Source organism: Cuculus canorus, unplaced genomic scaffold (assembly GCF_017976375.1).
Source record: "Cuculus canorus isolate bCucCan1 unplaced genomic scaffold, bCucCan1.pri scaffold_71_arrow_ctg1, whole genome shotgun sequence".
NCBI classification, from domain to species: Eukaryota; Metazoa; Chordata; class Aves; order Cuculiformes; family Cuculidae; genus Cuculus; species Cuculus canorus.
This window is the reverse complement of record NW_026527849.1, coordinates 245,763-273,059: the sequence shown is the minus strand read 5'-3', so window position 1 is coordinate 273,059 and position 27,297 is coordinate 245,763. Positions and strand designations below refer to the sequence as shown.

The following is a 27,297-nucleotide window of genomic DNA, read 5'->3' as shown; positions in this document are numbered from 1 at the left end:
CTCTTTCAAAAGCGCCTGTGAAAGGAGGCACCACTGCCTTGCAGAGCAGAATGCCACTGCCCACCCAGCCCAGGAGCCCTCCCAGGGCTTCAGAACAAGGCTCACAGGGAAGGAAAAGGCTGGGAAGGGCAGAGGCTGCATCCAGGGTCACCGAGAAGTGAAAACCTGTGCTATCTTTCACCATTTTTTAGCTGTTTCCTCCAGATGAGGGCTCACAAACACCTACAAACCCGTTCATCCAGTGCTGCTGGATTTACCCAGCTCTCTGCTGCTTCTGAGGGCACCTGGTTTCGCAGGGAGCAGCTGGGGGATGGTGGCCCATGCCAGGCTCCTGTTCAGCTGAGGCTGGGCACAGCTCAGCACAGGGAAGCACACCATGTACCCCCAGCAGAGCACAGGACAGCGGAGGTGGATGCCGTGCGGTGCCCAAACTGCCATGGCTCCTCTTGCTCATCCACTGCCACCCATCACTCCCACCTGCTTTTTAGAGTGCTCCTCCTCAGTGCACTCTAGTGCACTGCATCCTAGTGATTCTCCTGCAGGATCTTTTTCCTTTCCTTGACTTTCTTTGCCCGCAGCCTCTTCTCACCTGGCAGGCTGATGTCGGGCTTTGGGAAAGGCCCTGCGTCCCCATGAATGGAATGGTGCGCGCAGCCTCTGCGGCCCCGCAGCTCTGGGGATTGCGCACGGAACGCAGTTTTAAAGAGAAGGAGAGCGCAGCAGCTGAGAAATGGGGTTCTTTATTCTCTGCTTTCCTCCCCGACGGGGGCGCAGCGGCCCCCTGTGAGGACGGGACGATGGCTCCCAGCTCAGCCTGAGTGCGGGGCAGTGTGGTAGGGTGCCTTCTTCAGGCTCTCCAGGAAGAACTGCTCATTCTCGAGGAAGAGGTGGTCCTGAGAAGGGATTGATGGAAGGGAGGGTCACCGCGAGGGGCGGGGATGGGACACAGCCCTACCCAAGTGCAGCAGAGCTGCTTCCTCCCATGCAGGCTGGAGGAGGGGGCAGCCCCGCTGAGCCAAAGGCATTATCCATGAACCCCAGGCAAGCCGCAAGGATCCTCCCATCCTTGCTGGTGGAATCACCCCTCCAGGTGCCCATGGCTCCTGCCAGCCTAGGAACGGTCGTGGCAGACACCCACCCTGTGGCTCCGAGGCTCGGACCAGGCTTCCCCCAGCCCCGCTCCCACCCAGCCGCTTTGAAGCCCCCTCCAGCCCCGTCTCCTCACCTGCTGGGCCTGGAACTTCAGCAGCTCCAGGTTGATGTAGGTTTCCCTGCTCCTCCCCATGCTGTGCTGAGGGAGCGTCCTGAGAGGAGGCGGAAGGCGTGGAACAGCCTCCCAGCTGTGTGGTGCTGCTGCTGCTGGGGGAAATGCAGATGGACACATCAGAGCATCCCTTTTTCAGCTGCCTGCATGCCCCTGCAGCAGGGTCCTCCCCAACATCCTAGTCAAAAGGGGCCTTAACCCAGCTGCCTGTCCCATGCTGTCCACCCTCCTCGTGCTCCTGGTACCGCGCCAGTTCAGAGAGCTCGGCTGAGCTCTTTCCGAGGACGGGGAGGCCAACTCACAGATGAGGTACTGGGAACTAAAATAGCCCCTAGAAACACCACGAGCCCCCCAGTGCAGCTGCCCCCCAGCCTGTCCCATCCCACAGCAGCATACAGGAAGCCTTACACAGTGTGGAGAGGCCTTTCACAGGGGCACTGAGGTCCTGCTCTGCGGTAAGCAGCATCGCGGAGCCCCCCAGTGCAGCTGCCCCCCAGCCTGTCCCATCCCACAGCAGCATACAGGAAGCCTTACACAGTGTGGAGAGGCCTCTCACAGGAGCACTGAGGTCCTGCTCTGTGGTAAGCAGCATCGCGGAGTTGCTGGGCAGATCGTCACATAGGTTTTGGAGCTGTTGCCTCTGGTAAGCCATGCCCCATCCCCAGGAGAAAGGAGAGAGAGAAGCTGTTGGCAAAGGTTCAGGTCCTTGGCACGGTGGCCCCAGGCCAAGATGGGCAGGTGAGGGGGTATTTGCCTCATGCAGATGCTGGTGCTGCTGCGTGACCTGCAGCCTGCTCTGCTGCTCCGACTCCATCCTGCAGGCTTCCCGCAAGGCTCGCTCCCCTTCGTCATACTTCTGCGATGAGAGCTGCAAGGCAGAGCGGCTGGGGATGGAGACCCTCGCTGCAGCAGGGCTCCTTTGTGCATCCCCTTATTTCCATCCTGGGACAGGATTAGGATTCAAAACTGCGGGAGGGGTGTGAAACCCTAGTTTTGCTGCCAGCCTGTGTACAGCTGTGAACTACAAGCACAGATGCTGCACTTACATTGGTCATGCTTTTAATCTTCTCTTCCTGCTGCTGGATGCGCAGTGCAGACCTGTTCACCTTCTCCTTCTCCAGCCTCAGCTCCCGCCAGGCCTCATCCAGCAGCTCCCTGTCCCTTGCCAGCTGCTCCTCCTTGGCTTTCAGCTCACGGCTCCTGATCTTCAGGTCTGCCTGCTCCTAGGATACGTATGGGGGAAACTGAGGCGTTACCTGCACACACCATCCAGCATTTTGCCAAGTGATGGCAGAGATCTGCCCTCGTTGAGCTTCTAGTGTGTGCCAGTTCAGAGTCGGAGCAAAACCACCAAGCAGTGCCCTCACTCACCCACAGAGAGGTTTTACTGAACCCACCACGGGGGTTTCCTCCTTCCAGACTTTCTACAGAAGCAGCTTCGCCTGGTCTGGCTGCCCGGACTCTTCCCAGGCAAAGGGGAGGGACAGAGATGACTGATGCTTCAGTCAGCAGCTAAAACGGTCTGGTGGAGGCTGTTCCTGGAGCAGCCCGATTCTCACCACCTCCAGTGAGTCTCCGTGTTAAACATCTAAAGGCAGCGCTAAACACCTGCCCTGTGGGCAAGACCCACTCGGGAGCCTTCCAGGCACTGCTGGAGGCCACGGGAAGGGGCTCCACGGCAGTACCTTGGCCAGGCTCAGGATGGTGCCCTCTCTCTGGGAGTGCATCTGCAAGGTGCGCTCCACTTCATGCTTCATCCACTCCTTGCTCAGCTGCTGCTGGGTGCGAACCTCGGCCCACTCCGCTGCCAGCTTCTGTCGTTCCTCTGAGCACTTCTGCATCACTGACTTCTCCTTCTCCAGCAAAGCACTCTGGAGAGTTGCAAGAGAGGGAAGAGAGAAAGCACTGAGTCCCACCCACTGCTGTTTTTTTCTCCTTAAACCCATCCCTGCCACACCACATCCTGAGGCTGGTTCAAGCTGTGGCGCCTGGCATGAACCTGCATGGGGAGTTCTGGCCCTGCACTCCTTGGGATGCATCGTGCACACACGAGTTGGTGTGGGACTGAGGAGGCGGAGGGTAGAAGGATGCCACAGCCCAGCACCCACACACTGCAGTGCAGCCCCAGTCAGACTCTGGTCACAGCCAAAGCACCTGCAGATGTCCACCCACCTCACCTTTGCCCTCTCCAGTTCTGCTCGTTCTATGGAGAGCTGCTGGGTCATGATTTGCCCCTGCTCCTTCAGCAAGTGCTGCAGCGATTCCACTTCGGATTGCTCTGCTGTTGCCCTCCATCGCTTCTGGATCAGAAACAGACAAAGAGAGATGTCACTCACAGGCTCTGGGCCAGGGATTTTCAGTGGGGAAGACACACACCCCACTCCCTGACAGAAGGGCTGACCCGGGCAGAGGACACAGCGTGGGCTCACCTGTTCCAGCAGCCGAGTGTGCTCACCCAGCCTGGTCTCCATTCTCGCAATCACCTCCTGAGCCTTCTGGCTCAGCCTCTCCTCCATGTCCCTCTGCTGCTGTGACATCCAGTCCTGGAGCACTGGGGAGAGACAGTAGCAGCACTGTAAGCACGAGGCAGGAAAGCCCCTCTGCCCACACCACTGTCCTGGATAAGCTGCATCCGTTTGTGTCATCACACTCTGCACAACCCCAGGACATCAATTTGTAAGAGGGAGACCCCGAGACATGCAGTGACTAAGGCAGACAGGGCTTTGCCAGCCTGAGCTCCCAACCTCTGGCTGACTCAGAGCCCAACCTTCTCCCCATCTTCTAGATGCCCCCAGCCTCAGCACGGGGGACCCCGCAACCATTTCGGCACAGGGGAATGGCAGATGTACCCTTGAGCTGCTGGTCGCAATGCCCGGTACTGTGGTGCCTGGCCTCCACCTTGTGCAAAAGGTTGTGCAGGTCACTGGAGAACTGCTCAATGACGCCATTCAGAGACCTGCGGAGAGGAGTGAGGGGAGGGTCACCCCTGTGGGACATGCGTTATCTCACTGCGATAGAGAGGGGGGCATGCAGAGGGCCAAAGGCTGGGCAGACAGCACAGCATCTTTGCGCATCTCTTGGACAGACACTCTGCAGGACATGGGGAAGGAGCCCACCAGGGGCCGTCACAAAGTGGTGCTCCCTGTGACGGGCACCACAGGAGAGGCTTGGTCATGGGGCTGAGAACCAGGTCCCAGGAGCTGAGCTGGCATAGCAGTCTGCCATGGGGCATCCCACTGGCAGGCATCCACATTTGGGATGGCCACATTTGGGGGTTACAGGCTTCTCTGCCAAAAACCGATTTCTCACTGACCCAAACTCAGTGGATAGCAGTGACTCGCTGACCTAAATAAAAGGGATTTAGGGGAGATAAAACACTGGGTTCAGCATCTTTCAAAATACAATGCATTACCTCTGAAATGACGTCTCCAGCCAGATCTCCCTGGCAAATCCCACATTCCAAAAGCCATGGAGCCACCCACAACCCAGTGCTTCTGGATTTTTCCCATCACCATGGCCCTGTTCCCTGGTTCCATCACTAGAAAAGGGTATTTAGCCCCATGTGTGTCCTGTTCTCACCTCTGCAGTTCCCGCAGCTGCTCCAGCTCCAGTGTGCGCTGCTGCTCCAGCTCCAGTGTGCGCTGCTGCTCCAGGGTGGCAAGGCATTGCTGGTGCTGTGCCACTAGTTCTGCTTGTGCCTGCTCCGCGTCCTGGCTCTGCGATAGCAGCTGAGCCATCAGCTGCTCCTTCTCCTGCCGCAGCCGCTCCTCCCGCTGCCTGCAGGTCTCCTCCATCACCTTCACCCAGCTCCTGCCCGGAGAGAACCCGCAGAGTGTCACAGCACAGGAGAGGTGTTGCTTTCATGGCAGTACGGCATTCTCTACCCCAGGGGCACACAAGGATTTAGGAGCAGATCGGTGTTGCTGTGTGAGTGGGGAAGCTGAGGCACGGAGTGCATCCTTCTCCACAGTCTGAGCCCTCTGTTGCTGCCCAGAGCGGTGGCCTGGAGATGTACTGGCAATGGGACTGGCCCCTCCTCTTTGTCCCCCACAGGACAGCATTGTGAGGAGTACGGCCCTACACCGGCTCATCCGTGGGGCCACGCTCCACCCTCGCTAGCTTCGCACTGACATGTCTCTGTGCCTGCCTGCCTAGGGACAGATTTGGGAAGTGCCCCATCTCTCCCAGCCCAGGAGAGGTGGACAGGGCTGTCGGCAAGGATCTGGCAGAGAAGGGGAGCACAGCTAAGAGCCTGGTACCTGTGGGCACTCTCGAAGAGTTCTAGGTCCTCGCGGTGCCACTGCTGGAGACTCTCCAGCAACAGTCTGTGCTGCGCCTGCTCCAGCTCCAGTGTCCGGACCTGATGGGTATGCAGGGAGAAGGTCTTTGTGCTGCCCTGGGGACAGAGCTCCCACAGCAGCACTTGGTGGCCACAGGCAACTCCGGACAGGAAAGTTTCTCCTCTCCCGTCACTCTGATGCAGGAAACCTCAGCCGCCTTTCGGGTAGTGAGCCCAGGGCCGAGGACACTGCCTGACCGGGTGGAAAGAGAAGATTGAGGCCCTTCAGGATCAGTGGCTACAAGCCCCCCCAGAGGGGGCACACGCCTCACCTGCTGCTGCGGGACAGCCTGGAGATGTGCCCGGGGGGTGGCCACCTGTGGAGACACAGGGATGCTCTCAGGGAGGCAAAGCCCTGGGAGAACAGCTCCTCCTAGCCTGGGAATGGTGATCCACCCCAGCCTACTGCAGTCCTCCTCTACCCTTCCACAGCCCAGCCTCGCTGCTGGCCTGGGTCTCAGGTGATGCTCAGCATCCCCTACTCCAGACACAAATGTCCCTCCTGTGGGGACAGGGATAAGACAATGAGTCCTCTGGGAGACAGTGTGTATCTTTCCATGAGGGCAGGGCAAGGAGGCCCAGCTGGATGAAAAATGGAGGCTTCAAAGTCCAAGCAAGAGCTGCCCTCTCTGTCAAAGGCTTCGATGCCCCTTCAGGTGTCTAGAAACAATCTCAGAGCATCTCCACTACCATACCGGAGAAAACCAGTTGAAAAATAAAAGCCCTTTATGGACTGGAGCCTTTGCTATCTAATTAATGTAATACAGAGAGGTGTGGGGAGCTGAGTAAATGCTGCTCAGGCCATGCAGAGCACTCACAAAGCACAAATAGCACATGAGCTTTGGCCTGATAAATATAACTTGTGGTATCTCAGGGCTCTCCAAACACACTGCCTCTGTGAACATGGGCTCCCAGAGATGCAAAACAGGGCCCACCCTTCCTCCTTCCGAGGGAGCAGGGAGAGATGCCAGTAAGCCGGCAGGGAAGGGCTCACAATCACCTTCCTGATCCAACACCTATTGAGGGCACAGACCCACCTGAGAGCTCGGCGTCTCCTGCTCTCCTAGGATCAGGGCTGTGGGGACTGAAAATTGAACAAGTCTGTAATTCAGATATGGCAATGGGAACCATCCCCTCCCAGAAGGATAAGGGCCTGGGTCTCCTGGGCAGTGTGAGCAGCGTCCTGCTCTGCTCCACTGGCTGGTGATGGGGACAGAGGGTCAGACAGGTCCATACCTGCACCCCAACCCCACACACAGTGGTGGGACTGCTCTGCAAAGTAAGTCTGGAGGCAAAGCACAGCTCCTCCTCCATCTGCACCAGCTAGGGAGGAGGCTGGATCCCCTAAGCCACTTTCAGTGGCCTCTGAACTGGTTCACACTCAGCCCTGGGCAGGAGGGCTCTTCCAGCACACAGCACCGGTGGGAGAAGTTTGGGGGCAGCAGCAGGGAAGGGGAAGAGAGAAAGGACAGCGCGAACTTACGCCCACCCAGCAAGTTCCGTTTAGCCCTCTGAAACCCCAAAGGCAGCTCAGTGCACCCCAGTATGGCATCCCCACCACACCATGAGATGAGGATGGTGGGATCCTGCATACTGCTCTGACAATGGCTGGTCAAAGCCTGGGCAGCATTCACACAGCCAATGCTGCAGCTCCTGCTGCCCAAATTGCACAACCACACAAAACTCACCAAGTGCACTGGTGTCTCTGGAGGGAACCTTGTTTGCAGCCTCTGATGGGTGAGCTGGGGCTGGTTTCGGGGTGCTGAGCCAGGGGATTGGCTGCCTGCCAGGGCACAGAGGCAGAAGTGACGCACAACAGTATCACAGCTCAGGGAAAGGTGCACAGACATCATTCTGCTTGGCATTTCCTTAAGTTTAAAGCTCGCTGTCCCTCTGTGATCAAACAGGTAAGAGCCCACTGGTCCTTCAGAGCTGCCTTCCCTCCCAGTTAGAGGTCCCAGACCAAAGCCATCACAGCTGGCTGCCAGCTCTCCCTGTTCCCCCATCTTGCCCACACCGCTGCCTTCTGCAGGACTGTGGAGGATGCCCAAAAGGCGAAGGAGGTGGAGGCTGTACCTGGAGCCGTCTGCAGTCGCTACCTTCTCCTGCGAGGCAGCTGCCTGCTGCAGGGCTCCTGTGGAGGTGGCCGTCTGCCTGCAAGCAAAAAGCACTCTATGTGGGAGAGCCCATTCCCTTTCCCTGGACAGCGTCTGCTCTGGCTCACACCTCCTGCCCTTTAAATGCAGCTGCATGTCTGCAATTCGCTTCTGAGTCCCATTCATTGCACGAGTCTGAACCTGTGTCAGTGTAAACCCAAACCGGAGAAGGTGGTTTGCCTGGAACTAAGAGGAGTGAAGGGGGAATGAAGGCAGGAATGAGGAGCACAGTGGGAGCCCGTGGGGGTGCACTGATCCAGCACAGCTCTGCGGGAGCTCCTGCTCAGAGGAGGGGGTTTGGAGCATGGTTCTGGTTTTGGTTCCCTGCTGTTCTCGGCTGAATGCCTCTCCTTGCAGGAGGTTGTCTCACACCTCCCTGCAAGTGGACCCCATCCGTGAGGGAACCTCGCCCTCTCCACTGCAGGGGCACCGTGGCCAGAGCAGACACACGCAGCATCGTACCTTACAGACGGCCTCCTCGCTGGCCGGTGCTTCACTGTGGAGGCCACTGAGGGCTGGTAAGCTCCAAAGACAAAATCCTCCTCCTTACAACCCTCTTCCTTCTCTGCTCAGACAAGCAGCCTGGAGTTAGCACCCAGAGGAGCAGCCAGCTGTAAAGACACCAGCTCTCCTCCTCCCCTGCAATTCCCACAGGGATCACTGTCTCTGGGAAAACACAGTGTAGCTGGGAAAAGTGCCTTTTTATTGGGAATCAGCCCATGACAGGAGGCAATTGAGTTATGGCTACGGTGCGAACGCTCCCAGGCTGCCTCAAGGGCAGAGGACACCACTTTTGCATCAGTCTCCTTGCCCCTGCGCTCACCAGGAGCCCCTCAGCAACCCTGCCCACACCACAGAAAGAGTCTTTCACCTGCAAGGGCATCAGAAACCAATCCCGTTCTCCCCGGCGAGTGCTGCCACCTCTGTAGGCCCGCTCAGCATCCCTGGCTGTGCTCACCTGGCTGCTTTTGGTACTTCTTACCCAGTTGGAACTCTTTACGGTTTCCCATGACTGACTGTTCCAGGACTTTGGCCATGGAGCCTCGTCCCAGCAACTCGTCCAGCTTGGAGCGGGCTGGCCGCAGCTCCTCTCTGTTGGGGACACAGTGGCAGATGGGTTTGTCCAAGAGGCAGGGCTGCCCCTTTGCCAGGGTGCTCTAGCAAACAAGCCCGCTTTGCACATTTCTGGGACCCAGGGGCTCCAGCAGCCCCAACTCAGCATGGTGGCACCATCAAAACACACAAGCCCTCCCCTGCTTTACTCCCACTGTCTTTTCATTGCACTTACTCTCCGGCCTTCTTTCCCTGCTGCCCATCTCCTTTCAGACCACTGCCAAGCCCCAGCGCATTCAGCAGGTCGTCACCATCCTCTTCAAGCGTGAGCTCCTGCCTCCTCCTCCTCTGGACAGGGGTCGCGGTGTGCAGGGGTGTCTGGGGTGGCTCTGTGGATGGGTCACACGTGGCAGGGTTTGAGCAGGAGGGGTTGAGTTTTTAGCAACAGATCAAAGCAGCCCTGCCTGCTCTTATCTCTCAGGTCCTTTAACAACATTATTTCTAAACAACTTTTTTCAGTAACCAAATGTCACAGCAAGTGACAAAGTGACAGTGCACCACTGCCTGGTCTGCAGCCACACACCCACTGACGGGACACTGCTGGGTGTCGCTCACAGCAGGGTTTTACTCAAGGAGCTTTCTAGCTCACAAGTTTCCAGTGAGATTGTTCCTGGCTCCCACCCCCTAACAGGTCCCGCTGCAGCGATGTGCCTTAGTCCTTGCTCTAACCCACCAGCTACTTGCATCCCTCTCTGCAGCAGTGTGGGTTTCTTGGAGTGAATGGTGATTTTAGGGGACTATCAGACCCACTGGCATTCCTGCTGCAGGAACAAGAGGGCTGAGGGCCTGTAACACAGCCACAATGCAGCTGGATCCAATCCGGAGGTGCCCCAGCTGGGCTTTGGTGTGGACTAGTGATGCTCTCACCCACCCCAATCCTGATCGAGAAAACTTGTTCTCATTTAGCAGCGTGTAAAATGGGCTGGATGAGATCAAAGGTAAGATATGAGCCCCCATTCCCAGAAAAGAAAGGTCTGTTCTGTAACCTGGGGTACACAGGAAATAGGAAGCACCCAGTGAGCTGCGTTGCAATGAACCCCATTACCACAAGCGACCATACTGTTTAACAAAAGATGCAACTATGTGGCTTTCAGTTTAATGTTTGGACATCACACAAACTAATCCAGGCTGCTGATTCATTTAATACAAAGAGGATGCATTGAGCAGCCCTGTTTACCCTTCTCTTTGCTCCGCTCTGGTTTTCTCTCAGAGATGCTTTTAGCACCTGTTGGGGCTGGCTTGTTGGGAGCATCCCGCTCCTCATCAGATAAGTGTTCTACCAAAGGATCACGTGAATTTGAGAATCACCCCATAGGGGCAGGAGAAGTGAATTATACTAACAACCACCAAAATAAAACAAAACCAACAAAATCAACATTTAGAACTGTTCTGAGCAAAGCCAAGCACCGCTCCCCGCCATGTGCATGAGGGGACAGGAGCCCAAAGCCACGAACGTAGGTTTTGTAGGGACCTGTGTGATACCCTGGAGAAAAAAGCCCACCTAGATCCCCTACAGTCCATTAGTGATTTTAACAGATATGGATCTTGATTACAGTGCAGGCTTTGACAACCAGACCCCAGCTGTCAGGACGCCAGACTCCCTGCTTGGAAGTGGGACAGATTGCCCTTTGATCCAAAGGTATCCAAGTGCTACGGAGTCATTGAAAACCAAAGCACAGGTGAAAAAGCAAACATGCTCAGGACTCATCCCCCAGCTCCGTCATGGGGACAGCCTCAAAGAGCTGTCATTTTTTTTCTCTTTCAGTCACCTTTACGGGATTAGATTTGCACTGGCATGGCAGGTGGGGAGGACTCTTTCTCATTAACCAGCCAAGGTTTCAGTTAACAGAGGGGGCAAGCCACAGGCAGAAAGCAAGGGCAGAGCCTGCAGCTGCCCCCACACATCTTTATGCTGACGTGAAGTGAGATTTAAGTTAAATTTCTTGTACTGTCGGGAAGCAGCAGGGGATGACAGTGGCTTCTCCTCCCTTGCAGGCGCAGGCTCTCCTGGAAGGAGAGGCCACAGCGCTCAGAGACAAGTCTGGGCAGAGACGCCCCCCTCCACCTGGCTGCAGGTCACTCTTTGGGTGGCAGCCCTCTAAAAGCCCATACTGTGACACAGAGTGCCCCTACAGCCCTACCTGGTGGGAATCCCTCTGCAGGGGCCTCCTGGCAAGCAAAGGAGAAAAAGGCCTGGGAAGAGCAGGGCACTTCAGGGAGGAGCATATCTTAAATGCAGTCCTTGCAGCTCTCCTTCCTCGCAGCCCACATCAGAAATGCTTTGCTGTACCGGGGAATGGGCAGCGGTGTTTGGTGGGAGACAGCCGTGCGGCCGTTGCTGCTGCTGCTGCTGTCAGTGATGTTATTGCAGCATGGCAAAGAGTCTGGGCCAGGGATCACCCAAGGGACCACTCATGACCAGGATAACATTCACCCAAAAGGGATCAGGAAACGGATTTTAGAGAACAAATCCGCTTTTTGTTTCCTATCCCAGATGAAAATAATCCTTGCTCATTTGCAACCAGGCTGTGAAAGAAGAGTAGGACCTCATTTTTACCTTTTTCATGAGTTGGTGGTTTCCCAGCTCCTTCCAAGGAGTCGTGCTTCCCAGCACCTTTCACGCTTGTCTTCCGTGGCCCAGAACTGGGTTTCGATATTCCCAAGAGATAGGCTTCCATCTCCTCTATATCCTGCAAAGCAAGAGGACAAGGAGAGGCACAGGGTGAGAGCTGCTCCTCCCTTTGGAGGCCAGAGGCCAAGGCTGCAGCGCTGCTGGGGGCGAGGTGGGGATGCTGATGCGCTCACCTTCAGGGTCTGCAGCACAGCCTGTGTGTCCGCGTCGGAGGCACCGGATCCCTGCGTGCCAGGGAGGGGAGAGATCAGAGATGAGCACACTTCAGAAACCCCTCATCCCTTGCTCCAGCCCCTGCTTTTCCTCATTTTATGAGACGGAAGAACACATGACGACCTCCTTGTGGTGTCCTCACTGAAACCCCCCCGTGCCTCGATGCCTCTGCTGACATCCTGCTTGCCTCTGGGATCAGTGTTAGGAACATCCAAGGACTTTGCTTTAGCTGAGGGTACTTCCTATGACACTTTATCCAATGGGTGCCCTGGCTTCGATCCGTGTCATCCAGAGCACCTGGAAGCCCTCCTCCCACCAGCCACCCACTCACCCACCCCACAGTGATGCCAGAAAGGGGTTATCTCTTCAGCTGCCTTCACGGATCATCCCTGATATCCCACTGACTCGGACGGGATGACACCAGGGCAAGCTTGGCTCAGCTCAGATCCAGCCCTCAGGACACCCAGGCTCCTTCCCCGAATTTGGGCTTACCTCTGCAGCTCCGGTGTCCTCTGCAGGGAGTTTGCTGATGAAATCATCCTTCAGAAAGGACCTGTGACACAAGCCTGGTGGTCAGCAGCACCGCACCAGGACTTGGCGAGGGCACAGGGAGACACAGGGGTGGGAGAAGGAAGGGACCAGATGGGCACACCCAGCAGCCGAACCACATAACATGGACAATGCATTTCAAATAGCACCAGGATGAGAGATGGCATCACTAGGACTGCTGTATTTAAGCGTCACTTGTTATAAGGGAGATTTACAGAAGATGGACAGGGCTGGGGGAACTCAACCCATGCAGGAAAGCTTCAGGCTCTGTGCTCCCAGCTCCCAAACGCATCACAGACAACTTGCTTTCCCAGGCAAAGGAGAAGCTAAGGACGGGGCAGGGCAGAAGGACCTGGGGAGCACAGAGAGATCTCAAAGTGGGAGAGGCTGTGTCTGAAAAGCACTCACTTCTTGCTGGCCTGCACGCTAGTGCTCTGGGCCCTTCCACCCAGCTGGGAAGCTCTGGTGGGTTTAGCAGGGGCTTCATCTGGAAACAAAACAGGGAGAGATTAGGATATTAGACACAGGCATAATCCTGGCCCAGGCACTCCAAAGGGGGATTTGCTGTCTTCTCATGGACCACAGAGTCTTATAATCAGAGACAACCTTTACTTTGCCTCCCCAAACTGACATCCAACCTATTCAGTGGCCTCTGACTCTGGGAAATCCTGCTCTCCGCTCTGCTCTCTGCTTCAACCCCCCCTCACAATTACAGCCCCTGTATGTTGCAGATAAAAGATCCAGCTTCAGTTAGTCAGAAACAGGGTTTCTTTATCAAGCGAGCCAGCTGTGCTCCATTCCGTGAGTTGCTGCCCACCGGCAGCATGGAATCTGTGTGCCCCAGAGACCCTGGGCAACCGTGAAAGCTCTGCTTCAGTGTCAGGGGCTGCAAGCAGTTGGGGAACAGGTGAAGGGAAGAACTGAAATAAATGCATGCATTCTCCCCTGGATTTGGGAAAGCTCACAAGAAAGGAATACAAGAGCCCAGAAGCAAATCCACTGGATGTGAGAGGTAGGTGAATATCCTGGTTCAGGAACGACACTATGCACTCAGCTGCAGCTTTCAGACAAGGAACATGAATGTTTCAGTAGCCAGGACTGCTACCTGATCGCAGCGTCCTCCTCCTCTGTCCCACACATTCCCAGCAGATCAAAGCACCCATGCACAGCAAAAGGGAAGCATGCAAGTGTACATACCGCCAAAATCTCTCTTGAGTTTTGCAGCCTATGGAGAAAGAGAAATTCCCTCGTTAGAAAACAAAGCAAGTCTGACCTGGACTTTCTCAAAACACTAATGCCAGAGGAAGGTTCCTTCAGAGAATCCCACAAGGAGCCACAAAGCCACACTGTTCAGAAAGTGGCCTGTGAGACACAGAGGAACCACTGAGATCCATACAACTGGAGAGACACTGGCGAGCACAGCCCATCCAGCTTCCCAACAGAGGTGCCAGAGCATCACATTGGGATTTCACAGGCAGCATCATACTTTATCCCACTTACCATGGCAGGATCCCAGCCTCCCCTTGCTCCAGCAAGTCCGTTTACAGATTCTCCCCACGTCCAGTTTGCAGGGGATCAACACCGCGGGTCACACTCACGTCAACCTCCTACCTGCAGGGACAGGAGGAATTCTCAATCTGCCGTTAACCAAACTTCCCTGTCCCGCCTGGGGCCGCTCTCCCGCTCTAACAAAAGGCTCAGTCTCCCGGTTCCCCAAAGCAGCCCTGCAGCAGTTCACGTGGGGACCGGCACCCCGACACTAAGGAACCGCTCTGCAGATCCCGGGCGGGGACAAACCGCCCGCGCCGCGCCGGGAGCGGCTCCTGCCCTGCCCCGAACTGGAAAACGCCCGAGAGAGCACAGGAGCCACACATCCCCTTACCGCGGCAGCCGAAGCACCTCGGACCCCGCGCGCAGAGACCAGTTCTGCGGGTAGCCCCTGCCCCGCCCCCTGCCCCCACCCCGTGCCCTGCCCCCACCCCCTGCCCCTGCCCTCACCCCGTGCCCTGCTCCTGCCCTGCCCCTGCCCTGCTCCTGCCCTGCCTCCTCCCCCTGCTCCTGCCCTGCCCCTGCCCTGCTCCTGCCCTGCCCCCTGCCCCTGCCCTGCTCCTGCCCTGCTCCTGCCCTGCCCCTGCCCTGCTCCTGGCCTGCCCCCACCCCCTGCCCCTGCTCCTGCCCCTGCCCTGCTCCTGCCCTGCCCCTGCCCTGCCCCCTGCCCCTGCCCTGCCCCCACCCCCTGCCCCTGCTCCTGCCCCTGCCCTGCTCCTGCCCCTGCCCGCGCCCCCATCCCTTAAAACAGTAAAGAAGTCACCCCAATGCCAGGTGATAATTTAAAAAATCCAGATATTTTGCTTCCATTTAGGAACATCACGTCTATTTCACACTACAGCCAGGCAGGAAAAAAACACAAGCCGAGCCAAAGGGTATCCCACACATGACAGAACTAAGGTACTTGGCATTCAGACTGCTCTGTCACCACTCCAGTAGTTTCTCCCAGGCAGCTTTGCTCATCCCTTCTGTGGCTTTACAACCGCAGACAACATTCCCTCCTCGGCTGCTGCATCTATGGCTGCTTGTTCTACCGTGCACTGTATGCCCCTGGCCTACAAGGTCTGGGCACATCAGGGACCAGCGACCAGGGAGGAGTGTTTGTTTCAAGTGTTCCTCTTGTTTGGGGAGTTGCTGTTGTTTGTGGGGAGTGAGTGGGGGGTGGGTGTTGAGGAGGGAGCAGTTTTAGCGACCTTTTTGTTCTTGTCATTTCATTAAAAGCCATTGTTTCTCCAGAGCCTTTCCATGTCTGCATGGAGTGGGCAGGGAGTGCAGGGGCACAGCTCCCCAGAGGGCCAAAAGCATCGCCCGGCCCCACATCGCATCCCCCCAGCCCCGAAGGGCACGGAGCTGCCCCCAGGGCTCAGCCAGCAGCAGCCGGGCAGGCAATCCTGGGGGGGACGGGGACTCCCCTGGCCCCTGCCCCAGGCCAAGCAGCCCTTTGGCAGGGGAGCCAGGACAGACGCGGCCCTGCAGGACTCACGGACACGGCCCCACGCCCAAAGCACCGCTGACGCCCGCCACCCTGGCCATCCATCCTCCCACCCCGGGCTCTGGCTGCTCCCCACCACCCCACCGCGGCCCCACGGCAGCCCCTTAGGCAGCTCCTCCAGGCTGCCCCACGGCAGGAGGGCACAGGTCTCAGGGAATGATGGGGGCACCACAGCAGAGGCCTCCCCCCAGCCCGGGCAGATGACAGCACGGCTGATGGTGCTGGAGTCCCTCCAGGCCCCGGCAGGCACGGCGGCACTTGCTTTCCCACGCTGTCTGCCCAGCGCAGCCACTTGCACTCCTGCCCAGGACGAGATGAGCCAAAGGGAGTGAAGCCCCCGCACCCCAACTACACAGTTCAAGCCAGTGCACAACTCCGAGAACACCAAAGCTAACGAGCGCTCGGGCGGTTCCAGGCCTTTACTCTCCACTCTCCCTCCCCAACAGCTCAGCCCTGGGGGCTCTTGCCCAGCCGCCTCCTCCCCTTGCCTCCTCCCTGGTTGGGCTGGGGTAGCTCGCTGCAGGACTGACCTTCGCTGGAGACGGCGGCTCCGAATCCAGAAAATCGGTCACACTCACGGGTCACACTCACGTCAACCTCCTACCTGCAGGGACAGGAGGAATTCTCAATCTGCCGTTAACCAAACTTCCCTGTCCCGCCTGGGGCCGCTCTCCCGCTCTAACAAAAGGCTCAGTCTCCCGGTTCCCCAAAGCAGCCCTGCAGCGGTTCACGTGGGGACCGGCACCCCGACACTAAGGAACCGCTCTGCAGATCCCGGGCGGGGACAAACCGCCCGCGCCGCGCCGGGAGCGGCTCCTGCCCTGCCCCGAACTGGAAAACGCCCGAGAGAGCACAGGAGCCACACATCCCCTTACCGCGGCAGCCGAAGCACCTCGGACCCCGCGCGCAGAGACCGGTTCTGCGGGTAGCCCCTGCCCCGCCCCCTGCCCCTGCCCTGCTCCTGCCCTGCCCCTGCCCTGCCCCCTGCCCCTGCCCTGCCCCCACCCCCTGCCCCTGCTCCTGCCCCTGCCCTGCTCCTGCCCCTGCCCGCGCCCCCATCCCTTAAAACAGTAAAGAAGTCACCCCAATGCCAGGTGATAATTTAAAAAATCCAGATATTTTGCTTCCTTTTAGGAACATCACGTCTATTTCACACTACAGCCAGGCAGGAAAAAAACACAAGCCGAGCCAAAGGGTATCCCACACATGACAGAACTAAGGTACTTGGCATTCAGACTGCTCTGTCACCACTCCAGTAGTTTCTCCCAGGCAGCTTTGCTCATCCCTTCTGTGGCTTTACAACCGCAGACAACATTCCCTCCTCGGCTGCTGCATCTATGGCTGCTTGTTCTACCGTGCACTGTATGCCCCTGGCCTACAAGGTCTGGGCACATCAGGGACCAGCGACCAGGGAGGAGTGTTTGTTTCAAGTGTTCCTCTTGTTTGGGGAGTTGCTGTTGTTTGTGGGGAGTGAGTGGGGGGTGGGTGTTGAGGAGGGAGCAGTTTTAGCGACCTTTTTGTTCTTGTCATTTCATTAAAAGCCATTGTTTCTCCAGAGCCTTTCCATGTCTGCATGGAGTGGGCAGGGAGTGCAGGGGCACAGCTCCCCAGAGGGCCAAAAGCATCGCCCGGCCCCACATCGCATCCCCCCAGCCCCGAAGGGCACGGAGCTGCCCCCAGGGCTCAGCCAGCAGCAGCCGGGCAGGCAATCCTGGGGGGGACGGGGACTCCCCTGGCCCCTGTGTTGGAAAAATGTTAATTTAGCTGAAGAATTAGAGTTTAATTAAGTAAGACTAGAATTATAGGTTATGTATATTGTATTTGGCAATTGATATGTATTGTATTTAGCCTTTAACTTCGTTGATCTTTATAGTTAAGTTTGTGCAGACTTCGTGTCTGTTTCTGTAGACAGTGACAGTTTTCTCACAGACCACATATAACCTTCACAAGTATGATATTAGGGAGTGCTTAGAAAGAATGTACTGACAACCTTATCCGAGCAGAGCCTACGCTTTCACTAACAACCTTATCTGAACACAGTCTACATTTGTGAAGGCCAGAAGCATACCAAGGGCAGTCAAGTGAAGATAAAGAAATGCAGGTGTCCACAAATGATGAGACAATTTTCGAATACATATGCATGAAAAATGATGTAATCTGTTGAATATACATTAGATTATGAAACACTTAAGGGTTAAATTGCGGACGCGCCGGGATGGTCTTGGAACCTGATTTGGGTATACCCCAGGTTCCCGGGGCCTCGAAATAAAGCACCACATATAACCTACCTGGACTGGTTATGTGTTTGTCTCTACGCTAACAGTTTTGGCAACCCAGATGGGACCTCGTGGGCATTGCTGAGGCGGCCCGCATCGATCTCGCTCCAGCTGGCACCGAGTGATTCTCGGGGAGCCATCGACCGCAGCCGACCTCCCAGCTGGCACCGAGTGATTCTCGGGGAGCCATCGACCGCAGCCGACCTCTGCTGCCCCCGACGGACCTGGGTTATCGGTAAGACACGGTGCTTTATCGGGAATGGTACCAACTTTGTCGGGTCTTCTGCCTAATTGGGAATAGTACTAAATTTTCCTACGGGTCCTGTGCCCAAATCGGAAAGGTACCATATTTTCTGATCTGTCTGGTAAAAGCCTGCCTGTTAGACGCGGCGAAAGCTACGCTTGGTTGGGCTAGGGAGCTCCAGAGGAAAGCCTAGGCGCCGTCCGTAAGACAGCAGCGAAAGCTCTGCAGGTTCGGCATCAGTGATCTGTTCTGCATTGTTCTGTATTTTTCAGTAATCTGTATTATTTGTTACCTGTATCATTCCTACTCTGTATTATTCGTTTTGCAGGTTCGGCAACAGTGTTCTGATCTTGTATTTTTCAGTAATCTGTATTATTTGTTACGTGGAAGTTTGTTTAGTTTGTTGTTTGGTGCTGGTCTGGACTGTTATAAAATGCCACCGATACCTAAGTCATCACCGTTAGGGTGTATTCTGATGCATTGGAAAGAGGGGCAGTTTGGGCAAGAAATGCAAAAAAGGAAATTGGTTGAGTATTGTAATGTATGGTGGACACAGTATGATTTAGAGGGTCAGGTTCTTTGGCCAGAAAATGGAACTTTAGATTATAGTATCATCCTACAATTGATGCAATTTTGTAGGCATGAGGGCAAATGGGATGAGATACCATATGTAGAACTGTTCTTTATCTTAAGAGGGAAAGAGGAGTGGAAGAAGGCGTGTGGGATAATGGTCGTTAGTACAAAATCGGATGAGCAATGTAAGGGATGTGTGACTGAGAAGAAATGTATGAAATGTCTGGCAGTGGAAAATGCTTTGCAGCATAAGGAGGATGATGATTTTGATTTATTAGTGGCTCCGTCGGCCCCACCAGCCCCCAGAGATACTGGAGTAAAAGGTGATGGGGAGGATGAGGTAGAAATAGAGGAACAGGAGTATTCCACTACCCCAGTATCCCACCGAACACGGCAACGGGATATTCAAGTTAGACAGCAGGCACCCAGTGCTATATTAGCACCGCTTCGGCAGGGGGTTGGGGCAGAAGGACCCGTATATGTTAAAGTACCTTTCACTCCAGGAGATCTGATGCTCTGGAAACAATCTGCTGGAACTTATCGGGAGAACCCGAGTAAAGTGGCACGAGTTGTAAAGATGATTCTGAAAACCCAGAATCCTGATTGGGATGATATACAGGTATTACTAGATACTCTAATGGACTCCACAGAGAAGGAAATGGTGTTGAGAACTGCCCGTGAGCGAGTTAGAGAAGACAGTAGGCAGGGGATTGTCACAGGGACAGTTGATCAGAATTTTCCAACTGAAGATCCCATGTGGGATTATAATACTGCAAGAGGAATGAGTAATCTGAGGAGATACCAGGAGTGGATAGTTGTTGAAGTACAAAATGCTATGCCAAAAACAATTAATTGGTCGAAACTGTATAATGTCAGGCAAGAGAAAACAGAATCCCCGTCTGTGTTTTTGGAGCGGCTTAAAGAGGTGGCGAGGAAATACACAGATTTAGACGCAGAAACAGAGCAAGCTAAGGTGCAGCTGGCCCTGATTTTCTTAGGGCAGTCGCAGGATGCTATCAGAAAGAAACTGCAGAAACGGGAGGGCGCGGAGCTGCGTGATCTGGATGGGCTCTTAGAGACTGCTTGGGAAGTGTACAATAACCGCGAGAGGGAGAGTTCTCAAAGACAACAGCGACATCTGCTGGCGGTGATGCAGCGCAGAGGCCAGCACAACCCTGCAGGTCGAGGTAGAGGAAGAGGCTCGGTGCGCGGACGGGGAAGGGGGGCTGGATTTAATTGCTTGCCTAATGACTTAGGACCAAGGCTGAATAGATTAGGCATTAACCAATGCGCATATTGCAAGCAGGAGGGACATTGGAAGAATGCGTGCCCGTACAGAATGAGGCAGAGTTTGCAGCCGGGAATCCCATTTGGAAACACCGAAGTAGCCAAGGCAATGGTTTTGGGAGACTATGAGAATCAGAGCTGACTAGAATCAGGAAAGGATGAACCCTTAGTAAAAGTAAGGCTAGGGGGAAAAGAGGTGCAATTTTTAGTAGATACTGGTGCAACATACTCGGTTTTAAATGATTTATGTGGACAGATAGGGAAAAAGACAACTACAATAGTGGGAGCCACAGGGAAAGAGGAAACCCGGCCATTCATGCAACCCCTAGAATTACGATTTGGAGGAAAGGAAATATGGCATGAATTCTTGTATATGCCTGATTGTCCAATCTCCCTGCTGGGACGGGATTTGTTATCTAAATTAAATGCAAGAATTGTCTTTGAGAATGGAGAATTAATTATGCAAGTTCCAGAATCAAAGTCAGGACAGATACTAGTGTTGAAGGAAAATCCAAAAGTTCAAATACCCAGAGAAGTAGAAGAGGCAGTGATCCCTACAGTATGGGAAACTGATATACCAGGGAAATTGAAAATGGCTCAACCGATAGTAGTAGAATTGAAGGAAGGAAAGAAACCAGTGCGAATAAAACAATATCCCATCAAATTAGAGGCCCGATATGGAATAGTGAAAATTATTGAAAAATTTTTAAAATTTGGAATATTAGAAGAATGTGAATCAGAATATAATACCCCAATTTTTCCAGTAAAGAAACCAAATGGAGAATATAGATTGGTACAGGACTTAAGGGCTATTAATGAAATCACGAAAGATATACATCCGGTAGTAGCTAACCCATACACATTGTTAACATCTGTGAAGGAGAAATACAAATGGTTTACAGTAATTGATTTAAAAGATGCCTTCTTCTGTATTCCTCTCGACAAAGATAGTAGGAAACTCTTCGCTTTTGAATGGGAGAACCCGCACAATGGACGAAAAATGCAGTTGACATGGACAAGGCTTCCACAGGGATTCAAGAACAGTCCAACGCTTTTTGGGAACCAGCTGGCAAAAGAATTGGAATCATGGACAATGCAGGAGAAATTTCAGGTACCACGGTCACAATATCTTCTGCTACAATATGTGGATGATATTTTAATTGCAACAGAACACAAATCAGTATGTATCCAGGTGACAATTGAAATTTTAAACCAATTAGGCCTTAACGGGTACAAAGTCTCGAAAGAGAAAGCTCAAATTGCCTGCACAACTGTATTATATTTGGGTTGCGAAATAACACAGGGACAACGACGACTAGGAATGGATCGTATTAGAGCAATCTGTGCGATTCCAGAGCCTCAAAATTTACATGAATTAAGGACATTCTTGGGTATGGCAGGCTGGTGTAGGTTATGGATACTGGATTATGGACTTATAGCAAAACCTCTATATGAGGCACAGAAGTCACCAACTTTCATCTGGGAAGGACCTCAGAGGGAGGCCTTTAAGAAATTAAAAGAAGCCCTGGCTAAGGCACCAGCATTAGCCCTGCCAGATTTGACTAAGGACTTCCAGTTGTTTGTCCATGAAAGGCAACGGCTGGCACTAGGGGTCTTGACACAGAAGTTGGGAAGCTGGAAACGACCAGTAGGGTACTTTTCTAAACAATTAGACCCTGTGAGTGCTGGCTGGCCATCATGTTTGAGAGCAGTAGCGGCAACGGTGACCCTGATACAAGAAGCCAGAAAACTGACTCTGGGGAAGCGTATTGAGGTATATATGCCTCATATGGTGTTAACAGTCCTAGAACAAAAAGGGGGGTATTGGCTTTCCCCTAGCAGGATGAGGAAATACCAGGCAATACTGACCGAACAAGATGATGTAAGTTTAAAAACAACTAATTTGTTAAATCCAGCAGCCTTCTTAGGAGTACCTATGGAAGACGGCCCTTTGGAACATGACTGTGTGGAAGTTATCGAACACACTCATGCAACAAGGGCTGACTTAAAGGATACCCCACTTGAACAGCCTGATCAAGAACTTTTTACAGATGGAAGTAGTTATGTAGAAAACGGGACACGATATGCCGGATATGCGGTAACCACACAAAATAGGGTAATAGAAGCAGAGGCTCTTCCTGTAGGAACTTCAGCACAGCGAGCAGAAATAATAGCTCTCACGAGAGCCTTGGAATTGAGCAGGGATCAACGAGTAAATATATGGACAGACTCAAAATATGCATTTGGAGTGGTTCATATACATGGAGCACTATGGAAAGAACGAGGACTCCTATCTTCACAAGGTACGAATATAAAATACCAAAAAGAAATTCTGAATTTGATAACTGCTGTACAGTTACCCAAACAGGTGGCGATTATGCACTGTAAGGCACATCAAGGAGGAGATTCCAAAATAGCTGAAGGGAATGCGTTAGCAGACCGGACAGCTCGACGGATTGCACGACAGGTATCAAATATGATGGCCTTAATACCCACGAAGGTAAGCCCTTTACAAAATTATTTAACACAGAAGCCGAAGTACTCGGAGGAGGACGAGAAATTAGCCAGATTACTGAAGGCCCAGTTGGGTTCAGATGGATGGTACCTAACTGCAACCGGACAAGTAATTGTACCAACAACTATTATGCGGACAGTTTTGCAAACGGAACATCAGAAATGTCACTGGGGAGCAGAAGCTTTAGTGGCATATCTAAAGCGCAGCATAATCTCAACACGGATGTTAACAATGGCAAGGTCAATAAATTCAAAATGTGAAATCTGTTTGAGGAACAATCCGGTGGTTAGGAAAGGAATAGAAATGGGACATATCAGAGTAGGTATGGAACCAGGTGATTATTGGCAAATCGATTTTGTAGAATTACCTAAAAGTCAAGGATACAGATATTTGTTAGTTGGGGTTGACACTTTTTCTGGATGGCCGGAAGCCTTTCCTTGTCGCACCAACCAGGAGACAGTGAAATGGCTGCTGCGGGAGATTATTCCAAGATTTGGGGTACCCCTAGGCCTATCTTCAGATAGGGGACAGCACTTCGTAGCAACTATAGTTCAAGAGGTAAGCAGAATGCTAGGAATCTCTTGGAATCTCCACACACCGTGGATACCACAGTCAAGCGGGCAAGTAGAAAAGATGAATCAGACAATTAAGCGGCAGATCAGTAAAATATGTCAGGAGGCTAAAATTCAATGGCCACAGGCGTTACCAATAGCACTCCTAAGAATAAGAATTAAGCCAAGGAGTGGGATGACAGTAAGCCCTTATGAAATCCTTTTTGGGAAACCATATGAGGCGCCGCAACCAAATCTAAATGTGCATATAAAAGGGAATCAAGATGTATATAACTATGTACTGTCTCTCAGTAGAACTCTGACGTGACTACGAAGTGCCCTGATCTGGAACCGTCCGTTATCATTAGAAAATCCAGTACACGAAATTGAGCCAGGAGACCAGGTCTACGTTCGAGATTGGAATGAAGAACCACTGAAAGAACGGTGGAATGGACCATACTTGGTACTACTAACAACATTTACTGCGGTAAAAGTAAAAGGAATAGACTCTTGGATTCATTATACCCGAGTGAAAAAGGTTCCTAGAAATTGGGAAGTAGAAACTCTTGGACCAACAAAACTGAGACTGAAAAGCAGACAAATGTCGAATTTTGTGTATAGTACCTTAATTGTAATCTGGTCCTTGACACCCCTAATGGTTATCACTTTTGTAGAGGTTCCGCAGAAAAAGGAAATGATGAAATCTGTCACTGGACAAAATGCCACTCTGTTTTGCAAGTTCAGAAACACTGTCCCGAGGAATTTAGAATCAAACAGGTATGGATGGGGATTGAAGGGAAAACAGAAATCTAGAGGCAAGGTGTCAAATAAATTCTGTTTATGTAACCCCCTTCAGGATCATGGGATAAAGGCAGGACATTCATACTATCAGATTCCTCTGGACAGTGATATACTTATCTATTGCCTATTGGATGATCCACTACCTAGGGAGTTTGGATGGACAAGGAAAGGGAAGAAAATCCCTAATGATAACAGGCATTTAACAGAATTAAGATTAGGAGGAATGTTAGTTCAGACTATTAGACGAATAGATGAATCAGATATGGGGGCATATAGATGCCAATACCAGAATGAAACTGCTTCTGGATACAGTGAAATAAACATCACTAGAATTAGAGTAAAACGAGCAATAGAATCAACCCAACTGCCCCAGGTAATGAATATACCTCGGGGTGATCCTGAAGAAAACCTGATAATTGGCTTAATCAAAGATTTTGCAAAAATGCAGAATACTAGTAGAATTACTGCATGTTTACCCTTGCCGAAAACAGCAGGGGAACCAATAAAATGGGGAATAATGACTTTTCCATTCCCAAAGAATGTAGGGAATAATACAGTATGCAAACAAGAAATGAGAGTGTTACAGGTGAAACAAAAACAGTATATAAAGCAGCAATGGAAATTGCCAGGAAGGCGAGAGGATTGTTACAAATTACTAAACCATCAGTTTGTCCAAAGTAATTCAATGTTTAGTTTTGGAGACGTGGGATGGTGTACATATGATGTGGTTAAAGAAATCATAGCCCCTCAGGAGAGGAAGGAGTGGGTATGCCGAGAAAAGGATGAGGTAAACACAAAATGGGATTCTGTCTGGTCAACTAGCATCTTACAAAAATTCCAATATGGAGGTGACACACCTTGGTGTTTCAGATGGACAGGGAAACAGAGTGTCACAAATGATTTAGCATTACTGGCAACTAACAAGGTCAGTCGGGATATCATTGAGAGTGTTTCATGGTGGAACTGCTCTAAGACTTTTGATTGTGACACAGACCCTAAACAGATAACAATCCCTCCTGTAAGAATAGCTTTAATAACAGGATGTTCATGTTGAGATCTGAAAGTTAACGGAAAAGTAATACCGATCCCAGAAACAGATTGCAGATACTCGACAATACATAGTATGGGTAACTTTGTATGGGCAGCTAACAATGGAACCTGGACTACCCACCTCCCAGTGACAGGACCAGTATGGGAAATAACTTTGGGCTTACCTACCCTATGCCCGATTTGGAAGCGATTCCCTTTTAAAGGTAGATTAGAAACCTTACAGATTCGAACTAGAAGAGACATAAACAATGATATTGAAGATATAGATGATATTTGGCAAGAACCTTCAACTGGGGTTAAAGTAGGTTGGGCGCTGGAATCTCTTTTTGCTCAGGTAGCTGCGTATCGTAATAGGGAAATGATTTATGATTTAATTGGACAAACTGAAAGATTAGCTAGAGTAACCAAGAAGGGATTCAGAGATCTAAATTTGCAATTGCAGGCCACAACCAAAATGACCTTGCAGAACAGAATGGCATTAGATATATTGCTATTAAAAGAACATGGAGTATGCGGGTACCTCAAAGACCGGACTGATCATTGCTGTGAACATATACCAAATGTAACTGCGGACATAGAATATGATATTTCACAACTCGGGAAAACAGAAAAAGAGGCTGAAAGAGAAAAGGAGGTAATTAGTCATAACTGGATTGGGGAACTGTTCAATGGATTAGGAATTTATCTTACTGGCTGGATTCAATCCCTGGCTGAAACACTATTTACCCTCCTGATTATCTTTCTTGCAATTTGTCTGGTATACCTGTGTATCCAAAAAGAAATTGTTCGTAAAAGCAATTGGACGCACAGAATCATTGGAGCCATCACACGAGAATACCCACAACACCCAACACCCCCGCTGATTTACCAAGAAACAGCTATGTAAATGAAAATACTTGCAGAAAATGAAGTATTTTCAAAGGGGGGAAATGTTGGAAAAATGTTAATTTAGCTGAAGAATTAGAGTTTAATTAAGTAAGACTAGAATTATAGGTTATGTATATTGTATTTGGCAATTGATATGTATTGTATTTAGCCTTTAACTTCGTTGATCTTTATAGTTAAGTTTGTGCAGACTTCGTGTCTGTTTCTGTAGACAGTGACAGTTTTCTCACAGACCACATATAACCTTCACAAGTATGATATTAGGGAGTGCTTAGAAAGAATGTACTGACAACCTTATCCGAGCAGAGCCTACGCTTTCACTAACAACCTTATCTGAACACAGTCTACATTTGTGAAGGCCAGAAGCATACCAAGGGCAGTCAAGTGAAGATAAAGAAATGCAGGTGTCCACAAATGATGAGACAATTTTCGAATACATATGCATGAAAAATGATGTAATCTGTTGAATATACATTAGATTATGAAACACTTAAGGGTTAAATTGCGGACGCGCCGGGATGGTCTTGGAACCTGATTTGGGTATACCCCAGGTTCCCGGGGCCTCGAAATAAAGCACCACATATAACCTACCTGGACTGGTTATGTGTTTGTCTCTACACTAACAGTGGCACCCACAAACTGGCTGAGGGTGCACTCCATCCACTGTACCCACTAGCGATGAGGCCATTAGACAGCTCTGGTCCCAGAACAGATCCTTGAGGGACACCACTCAAATCACAACAGTTTTAAGAAGACACCATTAACTGGGAGTTGCCTCTCTAACACCAAGTTCAACCCTGGGGTGGAAAGAGATCCTCGTGGGCAGGGAGTTGCCTCGAAGCTGCCTGCCCCGCGCTGACCCAGCGTGGCCACAGCAAGGCCAGGGCACACAGGAAGCTTTTCAACTTCCCCCCCCGGGGCTGAGCTGCCACTAAAAGCCTCCCGTCCTCCGGGCTGAGCAGCATCGCAGCACCAGGGCAGCCGTGGAGTATTTGTCAGATGTGAGAAGAGCCAGTGGGCGCCTGCTCTAATGAAGGAGAAAGCCCCTGTCCCCTGGCAAAGTCCAGGGGAAAGAATGGGGCACATGGACAAGGTCTCTTGGCTGGAAGTAGAAGCAAACGGGTGAAGAGCAGCCAGCCCCTGCCATTTCCTGCGGAATAAAATCTTTGAGTCCAAGGCCACTGTGGTGAGAAATCAGCATTAACAGCCCCTGGAGGCAAGACCGTGGAGAAACTTCTACTGCCTTTTCGAGGGGTGATTTCACAGCACCCGGGAAGCCCCTGGGCTCCTGCCAGAGCCAAAGGAGTCCCACAGTCCAAGACTTATCTCCAAGGGGAGCATCAGTAGGCACCGGGGTGCTGTGCTGACGAAGGGGCTTGGTGATCTTGCAGGTCTTTTCCAGCCTTAAGGATTCTATAACTCTACAGTTCTACGATACTCTTGTCATTCCAGTGTAACAACACAGATTTGAGACCTCATTTCCCGTTCAGTCGGCCTCTGTGGTAAGCAAGAGGGAGCCCAGGGCAGTCCCACCTTGTCACCTCACGGTAAAGATCCCCATTACAAGAACAGGAAAATACTTCATTACAGACAAACCTTTCGTTTGGGCAAACCCTGGTCTGACCCTGGTGTGTGCAGAGGGAAACAACCCCCATCAGGAGATGGGCATCTCAGGGTGCTCAGCGTCCTCGGCTGCAGAGGGAGGACAGAGAGCAGCACAGCACTACCAACAGAAGGCAGCGGCTTCTCAGACTGGGCTGAGCAACTGGCGAGCAAGAGCCTTCACACCCAACTACGGGGAAGGAAGGG

At 52.3% G+C, this 27,297-nt stretch overlaps 2 protein-coding genes across 21 annotated transcripts; one reads left to right on the top strand and one right to left on the bottom strand.

Moving 5' to 3' along the window:
* Positions 1 to 737: 737 nt before the first annotated feature.
* On the bottom strand, positions 738 to 19,029 carry LOC128850784 (fas-binding factor 1 homolog). Of its 12 annotated transcripts, none has more exons than XM_054055784.1 (26): positions 16,182 to 16,243; positions 15,837 to 15,910; positions 13,767 to 13,877; positions 13,464 to 13,491; positions 12,675 to 12,753; positions 12,210 to 12,270; positions 11,678 to 11,728; positions 11,430 to 11,562; positions 9,048 to 9,201; positions 8,718 to 8,851; positions 8,222 to 8,324; positions 7,680 to 7,757; positions 7,292 to 7,386; positions 6,641 to 6,687; positions 5,876 to 5,920; positions 5,524 to 5,624; positions 4,844 to 5,074; positions 4,114 to 4,220; positions 3,694 to 3,815; positions 3,442 to 3,564; positions 2,950 to 3,135; positions 2,311 to 2,487; positions 2,019 to 2,132; positions 1,799 to 1,904; positions 1,226 to 1,359; positions 738 to 893 (listed from the first exon to the last, which is right to left on the bottom strand). In XM_054055784.1, exons 3-26 carry the CDS (start codon positions 13,767 to 13,769, stop codon positions 810 to 812), a joined length of 2,496 nt encoding a protein of 831 aa, XP_053911759.1. In that variant the 5' UTR covers positions 13,770 to 13,877; positions 15,837 to 15,910; positions 16,182 to 16,243; the 3' UTR covers positions 738 to 809. The 12 variants fall into 12 exon arrangements, 11 of the variants coding, with proteins under 11 accessions (XP_053911759.1, XP_053911760.1, XP_053911751.1 ...); XM_054055785.1 differs by having other exon boundaries at positions 1,226 to 1,356; XM_054055776.1 differs by having other exon boundaries at positions 1,799 to 2,132.
* LOC128850785 (uncharacterized) lies at positions 16,534 to 26,087 on the top strand. 9 transcript variants are annotated; one of them, XM_054055788.1, is made up of 3 exons: positions 16,534 to 19,586; positions 20,634 to 20,797; positions 22,043 to 26,087. In XM_054055788.1, the coding sequence occupies exons 1-3, from the start codon at positions 18,260 to 18,262 to the stop codon at positions 23,078 to 23,080; spliced, it is 2,529 nt and encodes an 842-aa protein (XP_053911763.1). In that variant the 5' UTR covers positions 16,534 to 18,259; the 3' UTR covers positions 23,081 to 26,087. The 9 variants fall into 9 exon arrangements, with proteins under 9 accessions (XP_053911763.1, XP_053911764.1, XP_053911765.1 ...); XM_054055789.1 differs by lacking the exon at positions 22,043 to 26,087 and adding an exon at positions 21,831 to 22,035; XM_054055790.1 differs by lacking the exon at positions 22,043 to 26,087 and adding an exon at positions 21,603 to 21,815.
* Positions 26,088 to 27,297: the final 1,210 nt, after the last annotated feature.